Source organism: Thamnophis elegans, chromosome 9, assembly GCF_009769535.1.
Source record: "Thamnophis elegans isolate rThaEle1 chromosome 9, rThaEle1.pri, whole genome shotgun sequence".
Taxonomy (NCBI): Eukaryota; Metazoa; Chordata; class Lepidosauria; order Squamata; family Colubridae; genus Thamnophis; species Thamnophis elegans.
In genome coordinates, this window is record NC_045549.1 from 58524260 (window position 1) to 58549796 (window position 25537).

Sequence of the window (25537 nt, forward strand, 5' to 3'; positions counted from 1 at the left end):
TGTGGTCCTGTCCACCATTAAACCCTCCAGACCTTCTGCACAGCCCTTAAAACCTGGCTGTCCCGTCAGGCCTGGGGTTAAAGACCGTAACCCACCCGAATTGTATGAATGTTGTGCTTTTAATGATGTACTGTCTTATATGTTAATGTTTGTTCTCCCTTCCTTCCAAATTGTAAGCCGCCCTGAGTCCCCCCAGGGAAAAGGGCGGCATATAAATAAACTACATAAACATAAACTACATAAATAAACCATCTTTCCAAGCAGCCTCCATGTTTCCAGTGTCGTTTTCCCCACTTGGAACTGAACCCAGAAGGACATTTCTTCCAACAAGTCAACTTGAAAATTATTTCTATACTACAATTTTATATGTAGCTTTGTACCATATTCAAAATGGTAACACACACAAAAAAACCTTTTTGTAAAATTTTAATATTTAAGTTTTATGGTGTTTCTTAAATTTTATACCATCGTACTAGTGTTTCTGACATTCTATTTAGGACTAAATACTAAGCATCCTTTTAAAAAAAGACATACTCGGGGATTTACTATTAATGAAATATTGAACAGCCTCAATTTCTATTAATCATATCAATTCCATTTATTCAGTTGTACCCTGTTCTTTGCCTTCCGTGGTATTTTTCTCTTTTGTTTTATTCTTTTTCTGCTCTCCCTTGCTGGCTCCCCAGCAATCGTGACTAAACTAAGCCTGGCGTGGAGAAAAGAGGCTCTAGGAAAGAAGACTAAGGCCAAAGACATTAGGATTTCCTTTTCCGTGATTGTGATATTGTGATACACAGGGAGCGCTGTGGAAGAAACAGAACACATCTACGTTTTGCCTGAGAGGGCAATAGTTCAAATGGTGCTGATGCCTTTCATCATCAAGGCTTTTACTCCGTCTGGCTACCGCTCGAAGGGTCTAACGGGGATCCTGCGGAGAGCCGCTTATGCTGGCGAATCCAAGACTTTCTCCTCCCTCCTTCTCTCTTTTTGGTGCGGCTTTTCCCGCACCCGCTCTCTCTTCCGCCGCTTGAGTGCTAGTTTAGGCGCTTGCTGATTGGACACAAACACACACACACACACACACGTCGCCTCCTCGCTCGCAGACAGCCGCTGGGGAGGAGCCAGAAGGAGCGGCTGCTGAAGCCAGCTGCCCCCAAAACGCACGTTTTGAACATGAATTAGGTTGGGAAAAGGCTGGGGGAGCGCGACTGCGACTTCTTCCCCTCGCCGCCCTTCGAAGATCACGGCTGGGCGGCGGCGGCGGCGGCGGCGGCAGAGAGTGGACGAAGCGTGGAGCGCTCAGACCGACCGCTAAACTGCCCCTTCGCCTGGAATGTCTCTCTCTCTCTGCTCCCAGGGCGATCTTTACAGGTGACTGCGCTCGCCAGCCTAGTTTCTAGCGGAGAAAAGCGCAAGCGTAGCCCGGGAAGGGTTTGCTGGACCGCGCGCGAGGTGCCGTGCGGGGGGAAGGGGATAAAATTGCTCGCGCGGAAGCTGCGAGAGCCGAGGTGGCGCAGTGGTTAGGGTGCAGTACTGCAGACCACTTCAGCTGACTGCTATCTGCAGTTCAGCGGTTCTAATCTCACCGGCTCAAGGTTGACTCAGCCTCCCATCCTTCCGAGGTGGGTGAAATGAGGACCCGGATTGTTGTTGGGGGCGATATGCTGACTCTGTAAACCGCTTAGAGAGGGCTGAAAAGCCCTATGAAGCGGTATATAAGTCTAACTGCTATTGCTATTGCCGTCCTATCTTCGTTCGCTCTTTGCAGCCTCGCTTGGATAAGTCAGTGGCGCCTTTTCGTTTCCACTGCTGGCCTCGCCTCCCACCTCCTTCCTCGTTTCCAGTTGAATGGTTGGCTTCGCTGGAATGCCTTCCCCCGCTATCATCCACCCGGTGTGCGAAACGGAGGAAGGGATGGAAGGAGGTTGTGGGGATGTTCTTCATTTTGCCTCTATAAACGTTTTCTTCCACGTCTTTTTTTTGGGGTGGGGGGATGCCCTTCCATCCCAGCCGAGAGTGTTCCCCGAAGTAGCAGCAATGGCTTCTTCGAGTTGCAGTTACAGGTGGCAGCGTAGCTAGAGCCCCCCCACCCCACCCTCCTCCGCCGCCGCCACCCCGTTTCTTGGAAGGAGTTGTCGCGATTTCCCTGCGCCGCATCCGGTCGCCCATTCCGCCAGCCGCTCTCGATCCCCAACCGCCGCAAAATCCCCCCCCAGTGCCCCGCCTCCCCTTCGAGCGCGCCTCTGGTTTTTCCCACGGATTGCGCAGCCGAAGGGAAACGGGCCGGGAACGAGGCCTCGAGGTCAGGGGCTTCCAGGAACCGGCAGCGGGGCAGGCAAGTTCGTGGGAACAGGCGAGTCAGAGCCCCTTCTAACTTGGTGGGAAGGTTACCACCGAGGCTGCAGCCAGCAACCCTCTCTGGCTTTCCTTGAAGTTTGAGGGTTTTTCAGGGAGCCCCGAACTGTATCTGTGCCTCTCAAAGTGGCTCCATGAAGACTTTGTTGCCCAACTCATAAGGCTGATTCCCACGTAGTACTAAATGTTTTAGTTCACTTATTGACTGATCCCATTTTTTATCCTAGCCTGCCTCTGAATTTAGGAGGATTTACAAGATTTGCCCTGTCCCTTTTATTCTTGTAATAAACTGGTGGATTAGGCTGCAGGGTATTGACCAGCCAGGTCATCTGCTGAGCTGAATGGCTGGGTAAGAATTGGGTCCATTTTCCCTAAACTGCCTTTTTAGATGTAGCATAGGTAAATAAATACATATTAACAATTAACATCTGCAATATATGAATGCCATTTAATGAGACATTTTAACAAGATAAAAAATTAAAATCAATCACATAGTATTGTGAAATGAAAAAGAAATCAATTTCCCAGAAAAATCTTTCTCTCAGGGAAAATAGTGGTATTCTATCAGGCACCTGTCTTCAAGCAAAAGGAAATTCCAAAGTTTTGAAGGCTATCAGTATCTTTTCTTTTGTGAAAAGGTTCCTTTTTGGAATTTTGTTCATCAAACAACTATTACAAGAAAAGACCAGCTGAGGCTGCACTATTTTTAGTTGATGGATCATTGATGATTTTAATGAATAGTGGAAACAATAGCTTGCAGCCATAGAGACACCTATTTCTAAATATTTTGGCTCCAAATATATTGCAGCACAAGATGTATCTAAATAAACAGAACAGGTTAGGTACTTTAAAATATTTTAAAGATTGTTTTATGCTTTCTCATATTTTAATATACTTTTTACTTATGTTTTAAAAATTTGTCTATCATTTTATTAGCCACTGAGAACTATTTTTAGTAGAATATTAGATAATTTTTGTTGATGTGCAAAATTAATCTTTGATTTGTCAGTTATTTAAAAAGCTTATTTCAAGCTTTGATAGGTGGAATGAATAACTACAAAAATAGTTGGATTTTAGAAAAAACGATTTGTTTTCTATTATACCTTGATTTCATTTGTTTACAAATGATTTTATAGTCATAATTATATTGTTTTCCATAAGCTTAGAAAATAATTGATTACAATTTGCTATGCCTATTAGGTTCATTATGAATTTATTACAATAGGATGTTGTCCTCTGAAAGGCCTTTGTAAGCCATGTATTAGTTAGAAACATTTTGGTTGACATTTTGGTTGATGTCAACCAAACATTGAAACATTTGGTTTGACATCAGATTGCAATATTTTGCCTAGATGTTTTTGTGTAGCAAGGGTTTCAGTGCTATGTTTGCTGTTTGAATTTTTAATTCAATTTATTGGGGGAAGGGAAAATGAAAGCTAAGCATTATGTATTTCTTTCTGATTTTTAATCATTTTTTTACTTGTTTAAAATTTCATTATTGGTTGGAATTTAGATGCAACTGAAGAATTAGAAATTTTATTGTGACATAACTACAAGTTTACTCTACTAAATGCATTTAAAATTGATAATACAAAAGCATGTGCTACAATGCTTCCAACATTTTAATACATTATAAGAACCTTTGCAACTTTATTATATTTCCTTATGATTTGCTACCTTGTCATTTATTATATGCATGTTATTCATAACTACCTTTTGACAGGCATTGCAAGGCTAGTGGAGAAAATAATACCTTTCATCTTGATGAAATAGACTTGCTTTGTTACACCAGAACAATATGCCAAATTATAAGGTTATAACAAGGAGCCTTTCATAAAATTTTAAAGGAGTAACAAAACCAAGTTCAATTAAATAGACACTGGAGAACAAGAATGGATAATATTGTTACTAAATATATCACTGAGCTAAAAGATTGCTGAAATTTTATTTTACAATGTCCAAATTTGATATTCTTATTTAGAGATGCAGCAGTATTTTTCACTGGATGAATAAAGTAACTAACTCCAGAGTTTTATCAGTGTTTCTGAATTTGTGGACATTTAATTCTGCATTAATTTGTGGTCATCTCTGTGCTGTATTTGATTATGGTGCTAAGATTGTGTCTCATTACATTTTGTCAATCGGGTCAGACAGGAGACTACAGAATTGGATGCGGGACAGAAAGATGAGATAGCTGATCATCCAATGGGATCATTATCTGAAATCAGTAAAATCAGACAAAGGAGACTTTTCTTTGAATTGTCTGAATTCCACTGCAGTGGAAAATATATGCACAAAGTATGCCTTGTTTCTGCTGTACCATGATTTCTTTCATTGGTATTTAAAGCCAGGAGGAGCATTTTCTTTTTTCCATTTATCTTTCGCCCTTTCATGCACTGTAATACCATTTTATATAATCACAAATTCTTCCTCCTTAAACAGTAACAAAGCAGTTAACTTTTATTATTCAGAATTCCTTGGAGGGCATTACCTTAAATCACAGAACTGTCAAAACTCACAACATTCCGAGGTAGTTCGCTTGGAAGTCAGTCTTAGTGAAATTAATTTTTCGTAAGGCTAATTCCCGTCATTAATACACTTTGAAAATAATGGGAAGTTGGATGAGATGTGGCCTTGCAATCATTCTCATGCACTGCAAATACTGTAGATGACTAATAACAAATATCTAAGTCCTCTTCTATGACATATTAATGTAAAAAATCAGCATGTTAAAAATAAATACAATTATATACAGGTAGTCTTCAACTTACAACTGTTCTTTTTTGTACTACTCTTTGTTTAGTGACAGTTCAAAGTTATAATATCACTGAAAAAAGTGACGTACAACTGTTTTTCACACTTATAACTGTTGCAGTATCCCCACAGTCATGTAATAAAAGTTCGGACCTTTGCAACTCGCATGTATTAATGACAGTTGCAGTGTCCCAGACCATGTGATCACCTTTTGTTACCTTCTGACAAGCAAAAGTGGGGAACCAGATTCACTCTGGAACGATCTCCCCATGGAGATCCGGACCCTCACCACCCTCCAGGCTTTCTGCAAAGCCACGAAAACCTGGTTGTTCCGGCAGGCCTGGGGCTGATGGATTTCCAGCCGCACTTGAAATGTTGTGACTGTTGTTGTTTTTTAATCTGTTTTTTTCTTTTGTCTTATTTGTACCCCCTTCCCACCTTTGGTTGTTAGCCGCCCCGAGTCCCTCGGGAGTGGGGCGGCATACAAATTAAATAAACAAACAAATAAACAACACTTAACAACCACTACTATTTTAACTGCAGTAATTCATTTACCAACTATGGCAAGAAACATTGTAAAACGAAGCAAATTTAACTATCTTGCTTAGCAATGGACATTTTAGGCTTCATTGTGGTTGTAAGTTGAGGACTATCTGTACACAGAATTCAGGTATGCATGAATGTATGTAAATAAGCCTTGTTTCACATTTTTCATGGAAAATATATATAAGTAATGAGAGAAAGACATGTTTTGTATCCGCAAATAACCTCATGTGAAACATTTTATCCTAACTGCACATTAATCATTCTTGAATTTTAGATTGCATCCCTTAAAAATAATCTTAGCATAACTTAATACAGGTAGTCCTTTTAAACATCCATTCCATTCAGTCACTGTTTGAAATTACAAAGGCACTGAATTAAGTGACTTATGACTAGTCCTCAAAGTTCTAGCTGTTGCACCTCTGCAATTATGTGAAACAAATTTGGTCTCACATGGGCCAATCTTTATGATTGCCTTTTGGTTGCCTACCCACTATCTACCTGACCACCACATTCTGCACTATTACTACCAGCCAGGGCCTTTCATTTTTGTATTACTTTCTTTTATGCTGGTACCACTGGAAAGTCTCTTGTGGCCTGACCAGATTCTGAATGAAAATAGGCCCAGCTGTCACAAAAGAAGGCCCTTCCAGCTAAGTAAAGATAGTTTGGAACAATTTTGTTTTAAAGTCAACAAGAAGCCCATATAACTCAACACAATTCTTGGCGCAGTGGTTAAATGCAGCACTGCAGGCTACTTCAGCTGACTGCAGTTCTGCAGTTCGGCTGTTCAAATCTCACTGGCTCAGGGTTGACTCAGCCTTCCATCCTTCCGAGGTGGGTAAAATGAGGACCCGGATTGTTATTGGGGGCAATATGCTGACTCTGTAAACCGCTTAGAGAGGGCTGAAAGCCCTATGAAGTGGTATATAAGTCTAACTGCTATTGCTATTATATGTATAAAAATAATAAAGAGAAATATATGAGAATGGAAACTATGAAAAATAAATAATTATATTTGCAAAAATGACATAAATTGAAAATTAGAAAAGTAGCATTGACTGTTCATATATACTGAATTATTAGCCTCTCAATTTAACCCGTCCATATTTAAAATCTATCAATTCACAGATGAACTTTAAACATGTAGAAACCCAGCACAATGGCAGAACAGCAGAATACAATGGTGGACCTAATATTCTGTCCCCCTGAACAGCGAGGTTAGTCCTACAGAACAAAAAATAATAAACGAAGAGAGAAAAGAGGTAAAAATAACTTAGTTAGCTTTATTCGGATATTGGCTATGAAAATGTTTAAGGAGCCTAGTAGCTTTGATGAAGTGCTAGGCAGATAATAGTTCACACTAGGGGTACGATGGCCTAGGACCCTGGCAAAAATTGACTTGGAAGGAGTCTGTCCCATCTCCAAAGATAGTTCCCCCCCCTCCCTAATTCCCAAGTGTGTAGCAGAAGAGGAAAAATCCCACGCATACCAAACTCCCTTCCCCCCCAGCACAATGGCAGAACACCGGAATACAATGGTGGAACTGACAAATATGCTGCAAGAATGTAAATAAATGAGGCTAAATATTTATATTGTCTATAAGGTTTTTAATATAACATAAAAACTTAGAACAAAATTAAGAAACTAATTTGGCATCCTGCAAGGTTTTGTTTCTACTTGCTGTAGCTGATATCAGTAAACAGTCTTGTGTGAAACTAGGGCACTTAAAGGCATTAAAATGACTGCTTTGGTTTGGAATTGCACCCAAGTTTTGTTTGTTTTCCTGTTACAAATTTCAGCTTTGGTTATTGATTTTGTGACTAAGTGTAACATTTAATGGTAACAAACGGCTCCTAAACTAGCTATGTGCCAAAGTATACCTAATATTGTTCATTTATGATAGGACCCATTTCAATTTTTAATTAAAAATAGTTATGGCTAATAAATAGATTTGAGCTATGGCTCCTAGAAGAGAAATGCTAATTATTTATCCATGTTGTCATATGATCTGTCTTCTAGTAACCCAGAGGTTTTATTATGATTTCCTTTCCCTGTGTCACTGTTCTTAAGGTTTGAACTAAAACTGAGGGTTTTGAAACATGTAATCAAAGCTCCATTTATAGTTGCCCTCTGCTTTTAAAAAAAAAAATTATTCAGAAAGCAAGAACCCTGCTTTCTATAAAAACTCATGCTTTAAAATGTTAGTATTAAAATAAAGATGTTTCCCATTGTTAATAAAATAATAGTACTAGGTATACTTTTAAGTGTATTATATCATAAAATGCAGGTATTGAATGAGAGCATATTAGCATCTCTTTTAAATATCAAATATTGTATTGCATTGTGTGTTTTAATTAAAATATTACGCTGCTTTAGAATATTCCTTTGTAGTCAGTTTGATACATTCCTAATGACTTTGGATTTAATTCCAATAAATTGGACTTGAAATGTCAAAGTATTAAAGGATCAAATAAATCACTATGTTTACAGGAAGATCCAATTGGAAAGACACTAAATGCCAAAACCTTCTGTGATAATACTAACTTTTATGAAGCCCTGACTTCTAAACAGGTCTTTAAACTAAAATTGAGGGACATCCCTCTTTTAGACAGTAAATATTCCTCAATTTCTTAGTAACTGCTTGCTCATTGAGTTGCTAAGGCTTGAGTTTCAGCATCTCTAGGCTTTAATGTCTAATATTCCAAACTGCAATCTGTTTATATATACATTTAATTAAGTTGACATTTCTATCTATGTAAAAAGAATACTTAGTTGTTCAGATATATGTCAACAAAGTTACAATTAATTTCATATGTTTTCTGTTATTGCACATTATTTTGAAGTCTGGTTCATTACTTTTCAACACCACAGATTGCCGCATCATGCAGTTGTATGGGTGGTGCCCTAGTCAACTGCCCTGTGGTACTACGAAATCTCTTACTAAACTGCAGAGATGCATATAAACTAATCATTTTTAAATGCTGATGGAACCACAGTAATGACCTTTGGAGGCAGAGCTGGGCAAAAATAATTTTCTGTCTAGTATGCTTCAGTTGTCTGTAAGGAAACTTCCACATGCCTTTGGCAATTATCATCAATTTTCTGAGCCATCTATTCTTCCCCCTCAAAGTACAAGTTTATTTCATTGCTGTGACAGAGGTTAATTCCCGATTGATAAAAGTTGGAGATCTATGTACATATGTACGTATGTATCAGAAGTGGGTTCCTACCAGTTCGTACCTATTCGGTAGAACTGGTTCGTCAAATCTACCGGACCAGTTAGAAGAGGTTCCACCAGTAGACCCGGAAAGCAGGCCACACCTACAGAAGAGGTTCCAAAAAATTTTGAAACCCACCACTGCTAAAGGGTTAGGGGTGCAAGGATCTTGTAACTTGACAGCTTTAAGACTTGCATGCTTCAGTGCCAGAGTTCCTGAGCCAACGTGACTGGAGGAGGAATTCTGGGAGTTGAAGTGCACAAGTCTTAAAGCTGTCAGGTTTGAAGACCCCTAGTTTTTTTTTTCTAAAGGGTTAAGGGTGCAAGAATCTTGTAACTTGACAGCTTTAAGACTTGCATGCTTCAATGCCAGAGTTTCTGAATAGCTACTTGGACCGACCTAAGTACTAATTCATAATTTCATATCCGGTCACATGGGCGGCAAGCCGCTCCCATCCAGTCACATGGGTGGCAAGCCACTCCCACAATGGAGGCCACACCCACAGAGTGGGTTCGAACAATTTTTGAAACCCACCACTGGTATGTATGTATGTATGACTGGGTGGTTTTTTCCTTTCCATAGCAACACACTTCACACTAGCTCATAGCAATAATTTTAGTTCTATTTCTTTATTGTAGCTTTTCCTCTGAGAGAGAGCTGGAGACAAATAATCAGATTGTTTTTGAGGACAAGAAAAATAAAAGTTCATATATGGATCTTGGGAAGTCACTATAGAATTCCAATCTAATTCAGTCAACAGCGTATCTTTCCTTCATCCTGAATTCAGAAATGGCTTCTATTATATATTGTAATTGACCCAAATTTGTGCCAGGTGAACTGTTTGTAGACTAGATGTATATTTTATGATATGATACAGATTTGTAAATTGTTCATTTTGACTTCGCCGCATTTATCTAACCCAGGTTAATTATGTGGAGGCAAATGCTGCCTTTTACAATCAGGATATGATGATACCAGCTAAAGAACTTTATCTTTCTAATTTAAATGGAAAGCAGCAAGAAAATATAAATAATATTACAGCAATCAATATGAAGATTGTTGTAAGCAAGGCAGATAGCTTCCCACATCATGTTTTATCATGTAAAATTTGTTCCCAGCCTGCATCCAGTCCATAATCAGTTTAAAAAAATTGCCTTAGGAAGCAATAAAAGCAGAGTCTATCCATTTGATATATATGATATTTAAAACAATTAAAGTGTTATACAATTGACTTTCTTCAGAACTCTTTTTCCCATATTGTTGCCCAAATTGATTCAACTTGTTTGATTCTGCTTCATTGTTCCAGAAATATCTCTCTGTTTCTTGGCAACCCAGTGAAAAAATTAGGTTTTCATATCTTTTTCTTTTGCACCAATGTAAGAATTCATGTGCCTGCAGGTTATTATGTCATCAATTACTGTGTAATTTGATAAGATGTCCAAAAAATAGATATCAAAAAAACTGAGAACAGAGAAATTATGCTGGTTCTTTAATATAATGCAAAGTATAATATAATACTATTTGTCTCCTTTCACTTTTTCCCTTCTTTTGTTGCAGGCTAATAAAGAAAGTTATTTTGGAAGTTGATTTTACAGTCATAAGTAATTTGCCAAAGGAATTCCTACTGTTAGCTTTTTCTTCTGTTGTTGGTTAATGGAGGTGGCACGTTAAGCACAAAATAAAGATATACACAAAATTTTATAACAGTGATACAGTATGTTCTGCACAAAACTGAAAGAGCTGAAAATCACTGGTGAATGCCCTTTCTCCTTGCTCAACCAAAGTTGCATTCCAGATGAAAATGAGGAAGAATGTGCTGAAGTGCCCAACAGTTCTAAGGCTCCTTTGCCCATCTGCAGAGAGAAAGTCCTTCATGGAAACCTTCCACAAAGGAAAATCAGCAGGAACAGAGTATTTCTGCATACTTTGGCTGAGAGCATTTACAAGCTCATCTCTCCAGAAGTAAGTTGTTTGGAATATCAATTGGAAAATCCTGTTGTTGTTTTTTTTAAAGCTTTCTAGGCTATTGGAAACATGTTGATACAGATACCCCAAATATAATACTTTGATTTATCAGTTACTTAACAAAGTTGACACTGGCTAGCAACCTAGCAAAACTCAGGGTACAGAATTAGTTCTGTCATTACAGCAAAATTTAAATGGACCTATTATATATATATATATTTCAGGGCCCACTCTTTTTATAGCAATAGAAATGGGTTCCTAGAGTTTTGACTTTGTCTTCATGGAGGCATCAATATATGCTGAGCTAGAGTTGAGGTGGCGCAGTGGTTAAATGCAACACTGCAGGCTACTTCAGCTGACTGCAGTTCTGCAGTTCGGCTGTTCAAATCTCACCGGCTCAAGGTTGACTCAGCCTTCCATCCTTCTGAGGTGGGTAAAATGAGGACCCGGATTGTTGAGGGCAATATGCTGACTCTGTAAATCGCTTAGAGAGGGCTGAAAGCCCTATGAAGCGGTATATAAGTCTAACTGCTATTGCTATTGCTAATGCGGTGGGGTTTTGCTTTAGCAAAATGCATTTTATTTCTTTTTCCCCGCTAAATTTGCCTCTCGAATCTATTTTTAACAATATTTTGAAAAAATCTTGCTTAGTAAATAATATCCATATTACATAAATATTATATACATTGATAAGAAAAAATGTTTCAGGGTACTTTTTAGAGAGAAAAGCAGTTTTTTTCTTATTCATCCATCAATCTGATAGTGCTTTTGCTTTGGTCTAGATTAATCAAGTTACCTGTTGCCCCATGATCATTTTGTATTTTAGTGCCATAAATTTCAGTCAGGAAAGTCAGTGGCAGAAGATATAGGAATTATTATCTAAAACATCTGGATCAACTCTAATTTCCTGTCCCTGTCAGCAATTATTACAGATCTTTAAAGCAGATGTTTTTGAATCGCATTGTCTGGGATCATCTAGTGCAGGGGTAGTCAACCTTTTTATACCTACCGCCCACTTTTGTATCTCTGTTAGTAGTAAAATTTTCTAACCGCCCACCAGTTACACAGTAATGGTGATTTTATGAAAACCTAATGAAAATGTTTTTAAATAATGCTATGATGTTTTTTTTAGTCAATTAAATTAAAAAAAAGGAAAGTGCTTCAGTATCGGACAAAACCCCTACCGCCCACCATGAAAGCTGGAACGCCCACTAGTGGGCAGTAAGGACCAGGTTGACTACCACTGATCTAGTGGAACATAAGATATGTGACCTTAAGCATGTAAAATGCATAGTCTGCCATTTCTAAACTCCTTTTCAATATTTTCGTACTACATTCTTTATTGAAGTAGAGTAGGAACCTAGTATGTATATGGATGTTGGGATATTGACTCTGACATGAAGATGTTTTCTGTTATACCTGCAGAACTTTATATATAAATTGAGTGACAAATATTCCAGTATGCTAGTGAATTGATTATATGATATAGAGGACTAAATTGAACGTAGTTGTGTGTGTTTTCTTAGATAGATCCAGATATATTTAAAAGTTAGCCTTTCTTTCTACTAGCTGAAAATCAGTTTATGTTACCCATTTTCTACTTGGAAATATTTTTTCAACTATCACGCCCCAGATCTGATTATATGTGTCCATTGACATCAATCAGAGATTGTTCTAAGGATCATGTAGAGAATACAGTATAGCTGAAATAGAATTAAATCAAGTTGAAAATACCAATAAATGTCTGTATTTATTACTTTATTTGAGTTTTAAAAAATAGAAATTGTGGAATCAAATGAGGAAATAAAAAATACTTGATATATTGCTTCTTAATAATTGTTAATCTAATTATTAATTAGATTTTGTTTTAATAAGGAGAAATATTATTTATATTGTATTCATTTCAAATGTAAAATACTAAAATCAACACTAACATTTTTCTTCAGGCAACATAATCTTCTTTCATACCTATTTTCCTTCCATTAAATATCTAAAATTTTGGTGCAATAAATAATGAAAATGGGAATGGATGTTAAATATAGTAGCTTCTCAAGTGTGCCATTCCGATGGACCGAAAATAATAAGAGTGTGGACAACTGTCTATTGAGGATACCTAGAGTCTGGATAACGATCTTTGGATATCTTGCATTATGCATAGGCCTGGTTTAATTGCTTAGATACCCTACAAGTCCCCTTCATTCCTCTTGGAAATTTGCTAAGGAGAAATCTCTTAAAGCCATAATCTTTGAGTTGAATTGCTATGGGGTAATAGAGAATAATTCTGAAATACAAGGCACTCTTTCTTTTAAAAAATGTTAGTGCAATAACAGCTATTCCTAGTGAGCATATTATTTCAATGTAACTGTTGTAATATAGTTCCTTGTGTAAGTGTGTGTCACCCATTGTCCAGTTCATCCCGGGCATGCAGAGCCACGCTGAACCACACAGGAGAAAACAAACTCCTAAAACGCCATAACATCCTGATAGTGCATAACATAACATTCTGAGATGTGCCCTACCATTGACGTCCAGGATTTGACCATATATAGACTGAGCAGTAGATTAGAAATTGTACTTTTCCAGGCTGTTTTTACTCACATGCTATTGCTCCTCCTGCCTTTGTCCTATCTCAATAAAAGGGGCTCTCAGACCCCAATCTGGGTCGCTCCATCCCGAGAAAGGTCGTGCCCTGTCTTTTCTCCACATTGGCCTCATGGACGAACCACGGGAATGTTACATGTAACTTAAAATAAAATTGTAAATTTATAATCTGTATGCAAATATGATCATTTTGATGAAGAATCTTGGAAACAATTGTGTAGTATGCAAACAAGACAGATATGTTAGTGAGAATTCAATGGCAATCCAAAAATCCATATATTTTTGTTTTGTTTTGCATGAAATAGAATTCTATCTTAAACAAGAACTCACAGCTGAGAGATGCTCCTGTTGCTGGCTTATGTAAATATCACTGTGCCTGACTTTGAAGAAAGTAAAGAAACCACTCTTGGTCTACCTAAACCCTGGTTGACAAAAGGTCATGCATTATGTGCAGATCCTTCGAAAGAGACCTTCCTGTTTAAGCATATGTTTCTATTAATTATATAGAATGGATTTACACCTGAGCTAAATGACATTTGTGCCTCTTCTCTCCTTCTGCTGAAATGACCAGGTTCTCTCTGACACCAGTATTACATATTGAAATCTGATTTAATATGACCTTTTCTCATTTCAGTATGAAAAGTTGTATCTTGCATTTCAAAGAAGCCTAGCCAATAATAACATAAAAGAAACGGGGTAAGTTATCTGTAGCTGCATCATTTAAATTCAAAAAGAGTGATATAGTTATCTAATATTTATTGCTGCCTCATTAATCTCAATTTCCTATTATATAATGACTAAGTTTTAATACTTACAAAGTAAAAGTTAATTGCAGCTTCATAGTATATTTTTCTTTCTCTGTATTTTGGCCTGTAACGCTTAATAGGCTGTTGGTAGAGTGATGTATATTATTAAACAAAGGCTTTAACATTATTACATGCAACACTTTATATTCTTTTACAAAAATGGGGAGAAAATAGAAAACGAACTAACAGATTTCTGAGTGATTTTTCTGTATGTTAGCAAAGGTTTCTATCCCATTTATCCAATAAGTACAACAGATATAGAGAAGACCACAAGATGGCAATAAAAATGTATATAAAATGTGATCTTTGTTGCCATCTTGTGATCTTCTAGATTTTTGCAACTCAGGCCCTGTGACTCAATCTCTGCTGATCTATAAAACAGTCTCTTCTGTACTAAATAGCAAAGAATTTGAACTATAATTTAATCGCAAAATTTTGACTTTTCATCAAGACCCAGGGTTAAGAGACTGAATCTTGACTTGTACCTTCTTTTTAGAGTATTGAAATATTTCACTTTGAAAATAGCTTGTGCCCTTTGCCTTTCCTTTCAAACTGTGCTGTCCTGAGTCATGAAAACTGACAGCTTAAAAACAGGGGTGTCAAACTCAAGGCCTGGGTGCTGGATCCGGCCTGCAGGGTGCTTAGATCTGGTCCACGGGGCCGCCCTGGAAAGAACGAAGGACCAGCCTGTGGTGCCTCTGCCAGCCAAAATGGAGCTCAGAAGGGTCACGGTTGGTCCTCCCAAGCTCCATTTTTGCTGGCAGAGGATTGCAGGAGGCCATCCTAGCCAAAAACGGAGCTTGGGAGCCCGTTTTCGCTAGCAGAGCGCTGAGGCCACCACAGGTGCCCCCAACACGAGTGATGTGGAGCTGGCCACCCTCACCCCAGCCCCCGGAGGTCAAACACAACCCTGATGTGACCCTCAATGAAATTGAGTTTGACACCCCTGCCTTAAATGTTTACTTATATTTAGTGAAAATGTCAAAGAGCCAGACTTCAATTGGATTGTACCATTTCTTAACATTTTGGCTGCTTCTCAATCTAGCCAATTTGATATAATCAGAACAAGTGTTATGATCTATTTGTGGTGCTGCAGTTGCAAGCAAACTGATTTGGCTGCGTGTCCTATCAGTTTTCAAATTTAGATTTGATCAGAATTTCATGGGTGAATATGGATACATGACTACAGTGGTCATTTAATTTGTGATAAATGGAACAACAAAATAAGAATGAGGATTATACTTTAAACTCTGTGACATTAATTATTATTTTATTAATTATGTATATTTACATTTTATTTTGTCTTAGTAGACAATTGTAGTTTTGAAATTGTATTTTTCTTCCTTTACAGACAGTGTGAGGAAAAGGATTTTGAGAAGCTACTCACTGATAATGCAGATTTGGCTGGTAATTATATACATTTATGAATAGCAAGTGCTAACACTACAAGTTTATTTAGTATCCCCAATAATCTGAGTTCTACCAACACTACTAATGACATAGAGCCTTTAAAATGTCTTACTCTCAAAAGGAAGGCATGAACAGACAGATAATCAACAATATTGACAGCTAGGTTTATGTCTCTTATACTCTGATACCATGGCATGAAATTGTCGACAATGCTAGCTATGTATGTATGTATGTATGTATGCATGCATGCATGTATGTATGTAAGACATTTACACTCCACTTCTTATGATCTTTTTTTTTTGTTATTCACATATACTGTATGTGCATACAAACAGCTCTCTTAATAAAAGATTAGAATGCAGATCTCCTCTGATGGTGTCTCTCTGTAGAAAACATCAAATTAAATGTTATCTCAGATAATCTCAAATTCAAATTAAATGTTAAGCTGCAAAGACAGAACTCCAAATCTGTAGAATTAGTAGGAGAAAAGCAGCAATCAGAGTGTTTATTTTTTTTTCTTATCCTTAGATTTTTCACTTCATTCGTCATTTGCATCTCTGTCCTTTTCATTTGAGAAGGCCAAATGGCTACGAGCAGATTACATTTTAAAAAGGGTTAAAGAACCTATGACCCGTTTTACATTTGCCACTTGTACCAATAGTAATTTTTAGTAGAGCAATTACATCCATTGTGCATGTGCTAGTTGGTGGTTACATTTCTTCTGCAAAAGCCAATAATAAATGGTCACCAGATTTTTATCCCAAAAAAAAGTTAGCAGAAGAAGAAAAATAATACTTTGCTTCAACCATATAAGGTCTCAGGAGAGAAAAACTGATTTCAGAGAGTGATGTAAAATAGTTACTTATCTGAAGCATTCAGTAATAGAAAACAGGGTTAGATAAAGGAAATGAAAGGAGAATGTACATTGAAAATCAAAAGCATACTGACTGGAGGAATTTAAAGACTGTATTTAGAACAATATCAGTAATCAAAATGTTTTATGCTGGCAGGAATTCCAGTCACTGTTCTAAGAGAATCACTTGGCGAAGAGCTGTTCAAAATATGTTATGAAGAAGATGAACACATCCTTGGAGTTGTTGGGGGAAGTCTGAAAGACTTTTTGAACAGTTTCAGTACTCTTCTGAAGCAGAGCTCCCATTGCCACGAAGCTGAAAAAATGGGCAGAGTTGAAGAAGTCTCAATTTTGTGCTTGGAAAAAGATCCCAACTTTTTAAATGTATACTATTTTTCCCCCAAAAAACCAACTACCCTCATCCTGTCTGGTATTATTAAAGCAGCAGCTCTCATTTTGTATGACATGGAGGTGGAAATAATGGTAATGCCACCCAGCTTCTGCAAAGACAGTTCCGAGTTTATTGATCAACCTTATTTGTTGTATTCTGTGCACGTCAAAAGCACAAAGCCATCTCTATCACCTTGCAAGCCCCAGTCTTCTCTTGTCATTCCTACTTCTATGTTCTGTAAGACCTTCCCTTTCCATTGCATGTTTGACAAGGCCATGGATATTTTGCAAGTTGGCAATGGCATCAGGAGATTATTAAACAAAAGAGAATTCCAAGCAAAGCCACAGTTTGAAGAGTGGTTCGAAATTTTGGCTCCTAAAATAAATTGCACATTTAGCGGGATCATGACAATGCTGAACATGCAGTTTACTATAAGAGTGAGACGAGGAGGCAAGGTTCTTAAAAAGTCAACTGGGGTAAGAATTGGATGTATCTTTTTTCTTCATTTCTTCATTAAATTCATTTTTGAGGTATGAGACCATGATTGAACTTGTATGTATTGTGGTGAGCTACAGTTTGCTTATCTTATAAATAAACAAACCACCAGCCATGATTCATAGCCTTTAGTGGCATGGTCCATAAAACAAGTCAGATTATAACTTATCATTATGAATGAACCCAGCCTATCAGTTAATTTGTGTAAATGATCCACCCCACCTTTTTAGGTTCTCACTTAATTCTCTTCACTGTGAATTTATGAAGAAGAGAAACATGTTAAATATTTGAACCTGCATCTTTCCTCTATGCATGCTCATTTTTAGTCAGTACAATAGATTTTCCAAAAGTAAGAGATGTTCTTGCATGGATTTGTGAAAAGCATTGGTTGGTTCTTCAGATTAATAGATGATGTTCATCTTGATGAAAATTGCAAGTCTAGAGACACTTTGAAAAACTTGCACATTTGTAACTAACTTAATCAGAAGATAAACTAGATAAACTAGCTATCAGAAGATAAAGAAGGTAGAATATAGGCATCATAAAGTCAAAATCTATTAAATACAGAACTGTTTATGGAGGAAAGGTAATCCAGACCAATTTTCCTGGAATGTATCCACATCCACATGTATCCACAGATACCACAGAGTAAATAAGTTGATTTTTTTGTTATCGTTGTATATGTTAAGTAGCTTCAGAATTCTCTCATTGCTTCATTTTTCTGTCTTGACTTAGGTTATGGATCTTAAAGGACAAATGATTTACATTATTGAATCTAATGCCATTTTGTTCTTGGGATCTCCTTGTGTGGATAGACTGGAAGATTTCACAGGACGTGGCTTATATCTTTCAGATATTCCAATTCATAATGCACTTAGGGATGTTGTTTTAATAGGAGAACAAGCCAGAGCTCAAGATGGATTGAAGAAAAGATTAGGGAAGCTTAAAGCAACTCTTGAACAAGCTCACCAAGCTCTTGAAGAAGAGAAAAAAAAGACAGTTGATCTTTTGTGCTCTATTTTCCCCGAGGAAGTTGCTCAGCAGCTATGGCAAGGACAAGTTGTACAGGCCAAGAAATTTAATAATGTCACAATGCTTTTTTCTGACATTGTAGGATTCACTGCAATCTGTTCTCAGTGTTCACCCATGCAGGTTATCACCATGCTTAATGAGCTGTACACTCGCTTTGATTATCAGTGTGGAGAACTGGATATCTACAAGGTAAAGAATTGTTTTCCCCGAGAGAAATAATTGCAAAAGAAGTTAATGGGATATGAAGAACTATTGTGATTCAAAATTATAATAGGTTTAAAACATATATAATGTTTATTGGCAGCTAAACTGAAGGTGTAATTAAGTAGGAAGCATAATGTAACTTGGAGGTTGGTGCTTTAGCTGTAAAATGGGAAATTATATGCTTTAGACTGCAATCTTTACTACATTTACCTTGAAATTAATATATTGACCTCAATGACACTATGAGTAAGTGCTTTGGGACTGCTAATAGTGCCTCAAAGAAGTAGAATTCAAGGTAAATATTTTGACATAACATTTTTATTATAATGAAGAATTACCAATAATGAATCAGACTTTGCTATGCAAAAATATTCACCAGTGGATAGATTGCATAAGAGAACTATGTATTTTGACTAAAAGAATGTAATAGTAGGTGGTTTGGGGGAAAAAATAGCAATAGCAATAGCAGTTAGACTTATATACCGCTTCATAGGGCTTTCAGCCCTCTCTAAGCGGTTTACAGAGTCAGCATATCGCCCCCACAGTCTGGGTCCTCATTTCACCCACCTTGGAAGGATGGAAGGCTGAGTCAACCCTGAGCCGGTGAGATTAGAACCGCTGCACTGCAGATAACAGTCAGCTGAAGTGACCTGCAGTCCTGCACTCTAACCACTGCGCCACCTCGGCGCTCTCATGATTGACAAAAGCATTTCAAACCATGTTTTGGATTTCCTTTGTAAATGTTCTCATCTTACAAATCGTTCGTTTTAATGTTTAGGTAGAAACCATTGGAGATGCATATTGTGTAGCTGGAGGCTTACATAAAGAAAGTGAGACCCATGCGATTCAGATTGCACTAATGGCACTTAAAATGATGGAACTGTCCAGTGAAGTGATGTCACCACATGGAGAATCCATCAAGGTTAGCGAGCTATTTGAACATGACTTCAACTATTTCCTGTATAGTATCCATCTTCTCCCAAACATGATACCATGTTTCCTCGAAAATAAGACATGTCCTTGAAAATAAGGCCATGCAAAAATATAAGCTCTCCCCCCAAAATAAGCCCTAGTGAAGGGATGGGTTTAGCCTGAACAGGAGGCAGCCCTTCCCTTCCCCGGTCATCTCAGGGCTTCTTGGCTCCTTAATCGGATCAGCTGGGTTGCTCCATTCACAAAACAGCTGATTTGCGGGTGTCACTCAGGCCTCTGCCGCCAGCAAACGCCGGTTGCTTTTGCAGCCAATTGCGGCTGCAAAAAGAAGCTGGAGGCCAAGCAACACAACCCACATGCCTCATGCCTTCCTTACCTGACGGTGACAGTCACAGCAGGCAATTCTGTCCATGGAATAGGAAAGGAAAGCATGGAAATCAATTCACCTGGGACACGGAAGAAGCCCTGTGAGGAGACGCTGCTGCTGATGTGCAGGGAATTGTAAAAACGCCCCATTCTAAGCCTTCAGCATATTCCAGGATTGCAGCATTGAAGGCTCGGAATGGGGCATTTTTGCAAACGGCTTGAAAATGGGGGGGGGGGATTTTCCTTCCTCTTACCCTGTTCTTGTAGCTCAGCACAGACTCAGAACTGGATAAGAGGCAAAATCCCCCCCCCCTTTCCTGGCAATTGTTCTTCCTGCAGACGCACATCACCCAAATGCTCTATCCGAAGCCGCCTCTGTGTCTGTGCAGAGCTCCCAAGGAAAGGATGGTGTGTGTGTGTGTTTATCTATGTGTGTTTGAGAGAGATCCCTAACACCCCCCCCCCAAGGCAGCCACATCCCTCTACTAACCTGCTTTCCTGCTGTATTTTCCACTGCCACGTGCAGGGCAAGAAAAGTAGTTTGTGGGACTACTTCCAACTTTTGAGAGAGATTTTTTTGTGTGTGAGAAGTTGGAAGGTATTTTCTGATATATTTTTTTTCCATAATCACGCAGACTACTTTTCTTGTCCTGCACATGGCAGTGGAAAATAGAGCTGGAAAGCAAGTTAGTGAAGGGATGTGGCTGCCTTGGAGAGGGAGGGTGTGTGTGAGAGACCTGTGTGTGTGTGTGTGTGTGTGTGCGGGCGCATGTTCTGCCAGGAAGAGCCCCACCCCCCCAAGGCCAGAGCAGCACAGTCAGCTGTTCGGCAGCCAGCAAGCAGGGCTGGTGAAGACAAGGAAAACTTGGGTCATTGCGGCCGCAGGCAAGCAGGTGATGGGACGAAGAGGGTGGGCCCGGTGGGCTTGCTGCCTCCTGCATCTGAAAAATAATAAGACCTCCCTGAAAATAAGGCCAAGCTCTTATTTCGAGGGTCAAAAGAAAATAAGACCCTGTCTTATTCTCGGGGAAACATGGTACTTGCAGTTGAAGACTCATAGTTGGGTTTCCTGAACATACTTCTTAACAAGCTTTTAGTTTGATATTAAAATAATGCCATTAATACAAATAAAATTAGCACCCTAGTTTATGTATGACAAATCCAAACTTCAAACCTTACATCTTCTTTTCCCGCTCATGTGTGTTAATGTTATGACATTTAGCCACACTTGTCAATGGGAGAGATGGCTGATGTTATTGCAATGGATCATCTACTTTAAGGAACTCTCTTTTGTTATTACTGTCTCATGTAATATTAATTAAATGTAATATATCAGCAATGGTTCATATTAATAATGCATCAATCTATTTGTTGTGAATTGTATTTTATATTAACTTGAGGTTTTCACAGTTCAGTAGCAAGACAGATGAATGGCATCAGATAATTGGTTTCCCTGCTTTTAAATTTCCCAAATTTGTAAAATTGGGCACTTTTGAATAGAAGATGGCCATGAAAACAGGAAAACTTTTTTTTTCAAAATTGATTTTGAGATCTGATGCTTAGACTATTTTGTATGTAATGCTTAGTATATTATTATATTATCACATGCAATTGTGATAACATACATGTTTGAGTCTAGGGATTTTGATGTTTCATTATAGGCTATGGTTGAATCTTTGTATATATACTATAGATTTGAATTATCTCAGTATCTCATATTCATTAGAATCCACTGAATACAGCTTCCAAGCTGAGCTCACAATTTATTCTGACATATAGAAATAGGTAGAATTCAATAATATTTTCATTTTTGCTAAATGTGATTTTTAACATCTCTTCTTTCTCTCTTGCAAAAGATGCGTATAGGACTACATTCTGGCTCTGTTTTTGCTGGTGTTGTTGGTGTGAAAATGCCACGTTACTGCCTATTTGGAAACAACGTAACACTTGCCAACAAGTTTGAGTCTTGCAGTCTTCCTAGGAAAATAAATGTTAGCCCCACTACCTACAGGTATAGTAGCTTGCCATGTCAAGTACTTGCTTTTGCTGCTTATTTCTTACCACCGTAACAATAATCCTTCCTTCTCTCTCCTGGGATTCTTTTGAATTCTTACCCTATTACCTTGTATGTACTGATGATAGCCCTCCCATTGTCCAAACTATGCTGGTGAGATCTATGGGTAATGTCTGAAATATGTAATAATACTTTTCATTCTCATTGGAGGTTGATAAAGGATCACCCTGGCTTCATGTTTACTCCTCGCTCAAGACAAGAACTTCCTTCCAACTTTCCAGGTGATATACCTGGAATCTGTTACTTTCTTGACGCTTATCTTCAAGGGAAAAGTACAAAAGGCTGGCTTCAGGGGAAAGATGCTGAAGAAGACAAGACAAATTTCCTCGGGACATCAACAGGAGTGGATTAAATTGTATTTTGGAGACAAAATAGTGTGTATGTGTGTGTGTGTGTTTATAAGTTCTGAGTTTTGATTTCCTTTTGTTGAAGAAATATAATAGCACTTTAGCTTATTAATCACTTGAAAGCCAGTATTAAATTTTAGATTAAAGGGGTATTGAATATTATGTAGAATTTTTATTGAGATAATATATTCAGTGTCTAAAAAATAATAGTTGAAGCTGTAACAAGACAGAGCCAGTCTGCCTGTGAAGAATTCTGTCCCTCTAGAAATGAACTTTGAAGTCAGTTTTTTGATAATGTGTGCTTTGCACCTTACCAAATTCCCAGTTTTAGAATCAGCTTTCACAACAGTTTCTCAGCATCTGCACCTCCATCTGGGGCTGTATGAGCATCAGAGCATGTGCCATAGTTTTTTTTCTTTTTTTTTTAAAGAGAGCAGTTTGGTGTAGTGGTTAAGGTGCTGGCCTAGAAGATAGGAGGCTGAGCACCTTAGACATGAAAGCCAACTGGATGACCTTGGGCCAGTCACTGTCTCAACCTAACTCGCCTCATGGGATGGTTGTGGGAAAAATAGAAGGAAGGAGTATTATGTATGTTCATTACCTTGAGTTACTTATAAAGTAATAGGTGAGATAAAAATTAAAAAACTATTAAGTACACAGATGATATATATTCACCCAGCTAGATGAATGTCACAGCTGTTTTAGTGAATTTTTCTAAATGATTTCATAAGGAATTGGAAAGTGCAGCCATAGATTATGGTCTATGATGTCAACAAGCTGTTGTAGACTAAAACATTTATAAACACTGCTCCAAAAGCCGTAATTTATGGAATTGTAATCCAGAATTTCTGGATTTCATACCTTCCTGATGAAATTCAATTTTTTTTCTTTTTCTAGCATCCTTTTTATGGTTATCCTTGGCAATTTTCTAGTTATGTATAAACTAACTGATGAACTGTGCTCCCTGTTTCTAGTCAGTTAAACAATATTTACACCTGTGGACTACATGAACTTAAATTCAGAATTGTCTCTGGTTGATTCTATGCCTAGTTTTTTTAATGTGCAACTGTTAATATTATCTACAATATATATATATATATATTTCCATGAAAAGAATATATGTGTTATCCAGTTTATGTGAACCCATTGAAATTAGTCACTATTGCAATATTTGTTCCTTAATATCACCAATAATGCTTTGGTCAGGTGATAATACCAAAGATTATGGAGATACTAAGAGGTAAACAATGTCATTTAGATGACAATGTTATTTGAACCTATCTAGATAAATGCCAATGAATTCATCAAGACATATGAGTAAACATACGTAGGATTGTTATTTCCCTATTTGATTGGTGTTGGCAATTTTTAGAACTAATGTACACAAGATGCCACTCACTGCTCTCACTGTCTATAAATTAATATATGTAATATATTGAATAATCAAATCTAAAATCTGTATTCAAACAGCATTTTAAGTTTGGAGGCACACATTTTATAGGAAGCACATACTGTATATACCCTATTCTGTGTAATAGCAATAAATGTTTTCTCAAGTAATTTTAACTGTTTAGTTTAAAATGTGTATAATCTTTGCTTAACAATATTAACATAGCACAGATATTGCAATATATGAGGACTTACGAATCAAATATATGTATATAGAAACTTAGAATGCATTATGGTAACATTTGAACTCAATAAAAAGAATTATACAGAAAGAATGTACAGAACTTGGATACCACAAAAATTATTTTGCCTTGGTATACTTTATTTTCCAGTTGAGCTTAACACAGTCCTGAGTAGATCCTGTACAGTTCTCTTTTTAACAAACACACATTACACATAGTTCCTAATATTTCTGAATAACTACACTTACTCCAATTAACTAGTGCCAGTATGTTTATGAATTAGGGCTCATTGTTCCATGTCATAACTCAGAGACACATAATCAGACTAAGAACCATATTTGGCCTTTTGAGAGTTATGCTACCACCATAATCTGAAAAAAAAAAAACCGGTAGAGAAATAGAAGACTGATTTCACTTCATTTACAATTTATATTAAAATGAAATGTAGTACTATCAAGTTTGGAAACAATGTTTCTGGGTATCGAGGGTACACATAGGGCTTTTGATGATACCAAAGACTTCATGCTGTGCAACATACCTATTATGGGAGGACAAACTACACAAGTAACTTTTTCATTGCGATGTTCTAGTTGAGTGATGGCGAACCTTTTTTGGCTCACGTGTCAAAAGTGGGGGGGAGCGCAGGGGTGTGTGCGTGGGCATGCCATACCCATAATGCTTTGCACATGACCCCAGCATGCCTGGGTGTATAACCAGTGCTCCCCCCATTTTTGGCATGCTTTTTTCGCCCTCCAGAGGCTTTATAGGATCCTGGGAAGGGTAAAAACAACCTCCCTTGCCCTCCCGGAGGCCCTCCAGATGCTTCAGGAGCTTCTCTGGAATGTGAAAAAACGGCTCTAGGACCAAACTGGAAGTTCAGGAACGGACTTCTGGTTTGCTCGTAGGGCCAGTTTTAGCCCTGTGGGGCCTTCAGGGAGTCCATTCCCAAACTTCTGGTTTGCCCGTGGGGGCGGTTTTTTGCACTTGCGAAAAATGGCCTCAAAGAGCTGAAATCAGCTGGCCAGCATGCATGCCTTGCCCTCCCGGAGGCCTTCCAGAGGCTTCAGGAGCGTGAAAAACTGACCTTATGGGCAAACTGGAAGTTCGAGAACGGACTTCTGATTTGCTCGTAGGGCCTGTTTAGCCCTCCGGAGCCTTCAGGAGGCTTCCCTGAAGGCCTGGAGGACTAAAATCGGCCCTACGAGCAATGGAAATATATTCCCAAACTTCTGGTTTGCCCGTAGGGGCGAAAAATGGCCTCAAAGGGCCGAAATCAGCTGGCCAGTGCGCATATGCGCTGGCCAGCTGACAGGGCAACACCTCGTAAGCCCTGACAAATGGCTCCGCATACCACCTGTGGCACGCGTGGCATAGGTTCGCCATCACGGTTCTAGTCCATGTATAGCTGATTGTCAGAGGCATTGAAATAAGGAAAAAATGATGGCACATGGTAATAAAAGAATAGTATATTTAATGATGCAGAGAATTCGATATTTTAGATCATATATAATACATTTTGATCATATAATGCATTTTGATCATGTAATGCATTTCAC

At 38.1% G+C, this 25537-nt stretch overlaps 1 protein-coding gene across 3 annotated transcripts; it reads left to right on the top strand.

The window, feature by feature from the left end:
• The first annotated feature begins 1079 nt into the window (after positions 1-1079).
• On the top strand, positions 1080-24081 carry GUCY1A1 (guanylate cyclase 1 soluble subunit alpha 1). 3 transcript variants are annotated; one of them, XM_032224411.1, is made up of 9 exons: positions 1080-1371; positions 10669-10835; positions 14074-14135; positions 15597-15652; positions 16666-17375; positions 18130-18615; positions 19409-19552; positions 21786-21940; positions 22154-24081. In XM_032224411.1, exons 5-9 carry the CDS (start codon positions 16833-16835, stop codon positions 22353-22355), a joined length of 1530 nt encoding a protein of 509 aa, XP_032080302.1. In that variant the 5' UTR covers positions 1080-1371; positions 10669-10835; positions 14074-14135; positions 15597-15652; positions 16666-16832; the 3' UTR covers positions 22356-24081. The 3 variants fall into 3 exon arrangements, with proteins under 3 accessions (XP_032080302.1, XP_032080301.1, XP_032080300.1); XM_032224410.1 differs by having other exon boundaries at positions 1234-1371; positions 10658-10835; XM_032224409.1 differs by having other exon boundaries at positions 1282-1371; positions 10431-10835.
• Positions 24082-25537: the final 1456 nt, after the last annotated feature.

Excerpts from the sequence above, each read along its gene's own strand:
- GUCY1A1 (XM_032224409.1), top strand. The coding sequence starts at position 10,590 with ATGTTCTGCACAAAACTGAAAGAGCTGAAAATCACTGGTGAATGCCCT. Across the intron at positions 17,376-18,129 it reads TTCTTAAAAAGTCAACTGGG|GTTATGGATCTTAAAGGACA; the intron begins GTAAGAATTGGA and ends GTCTTGACTTAG. Across the intron at positions 18,616-19,408 it reads GAGAACTGGATATCTACAAG|GTAGAAACCATTGGAGATGC; the intron begins GTAAAGAATTGT and ends TTTAATGTTTAG.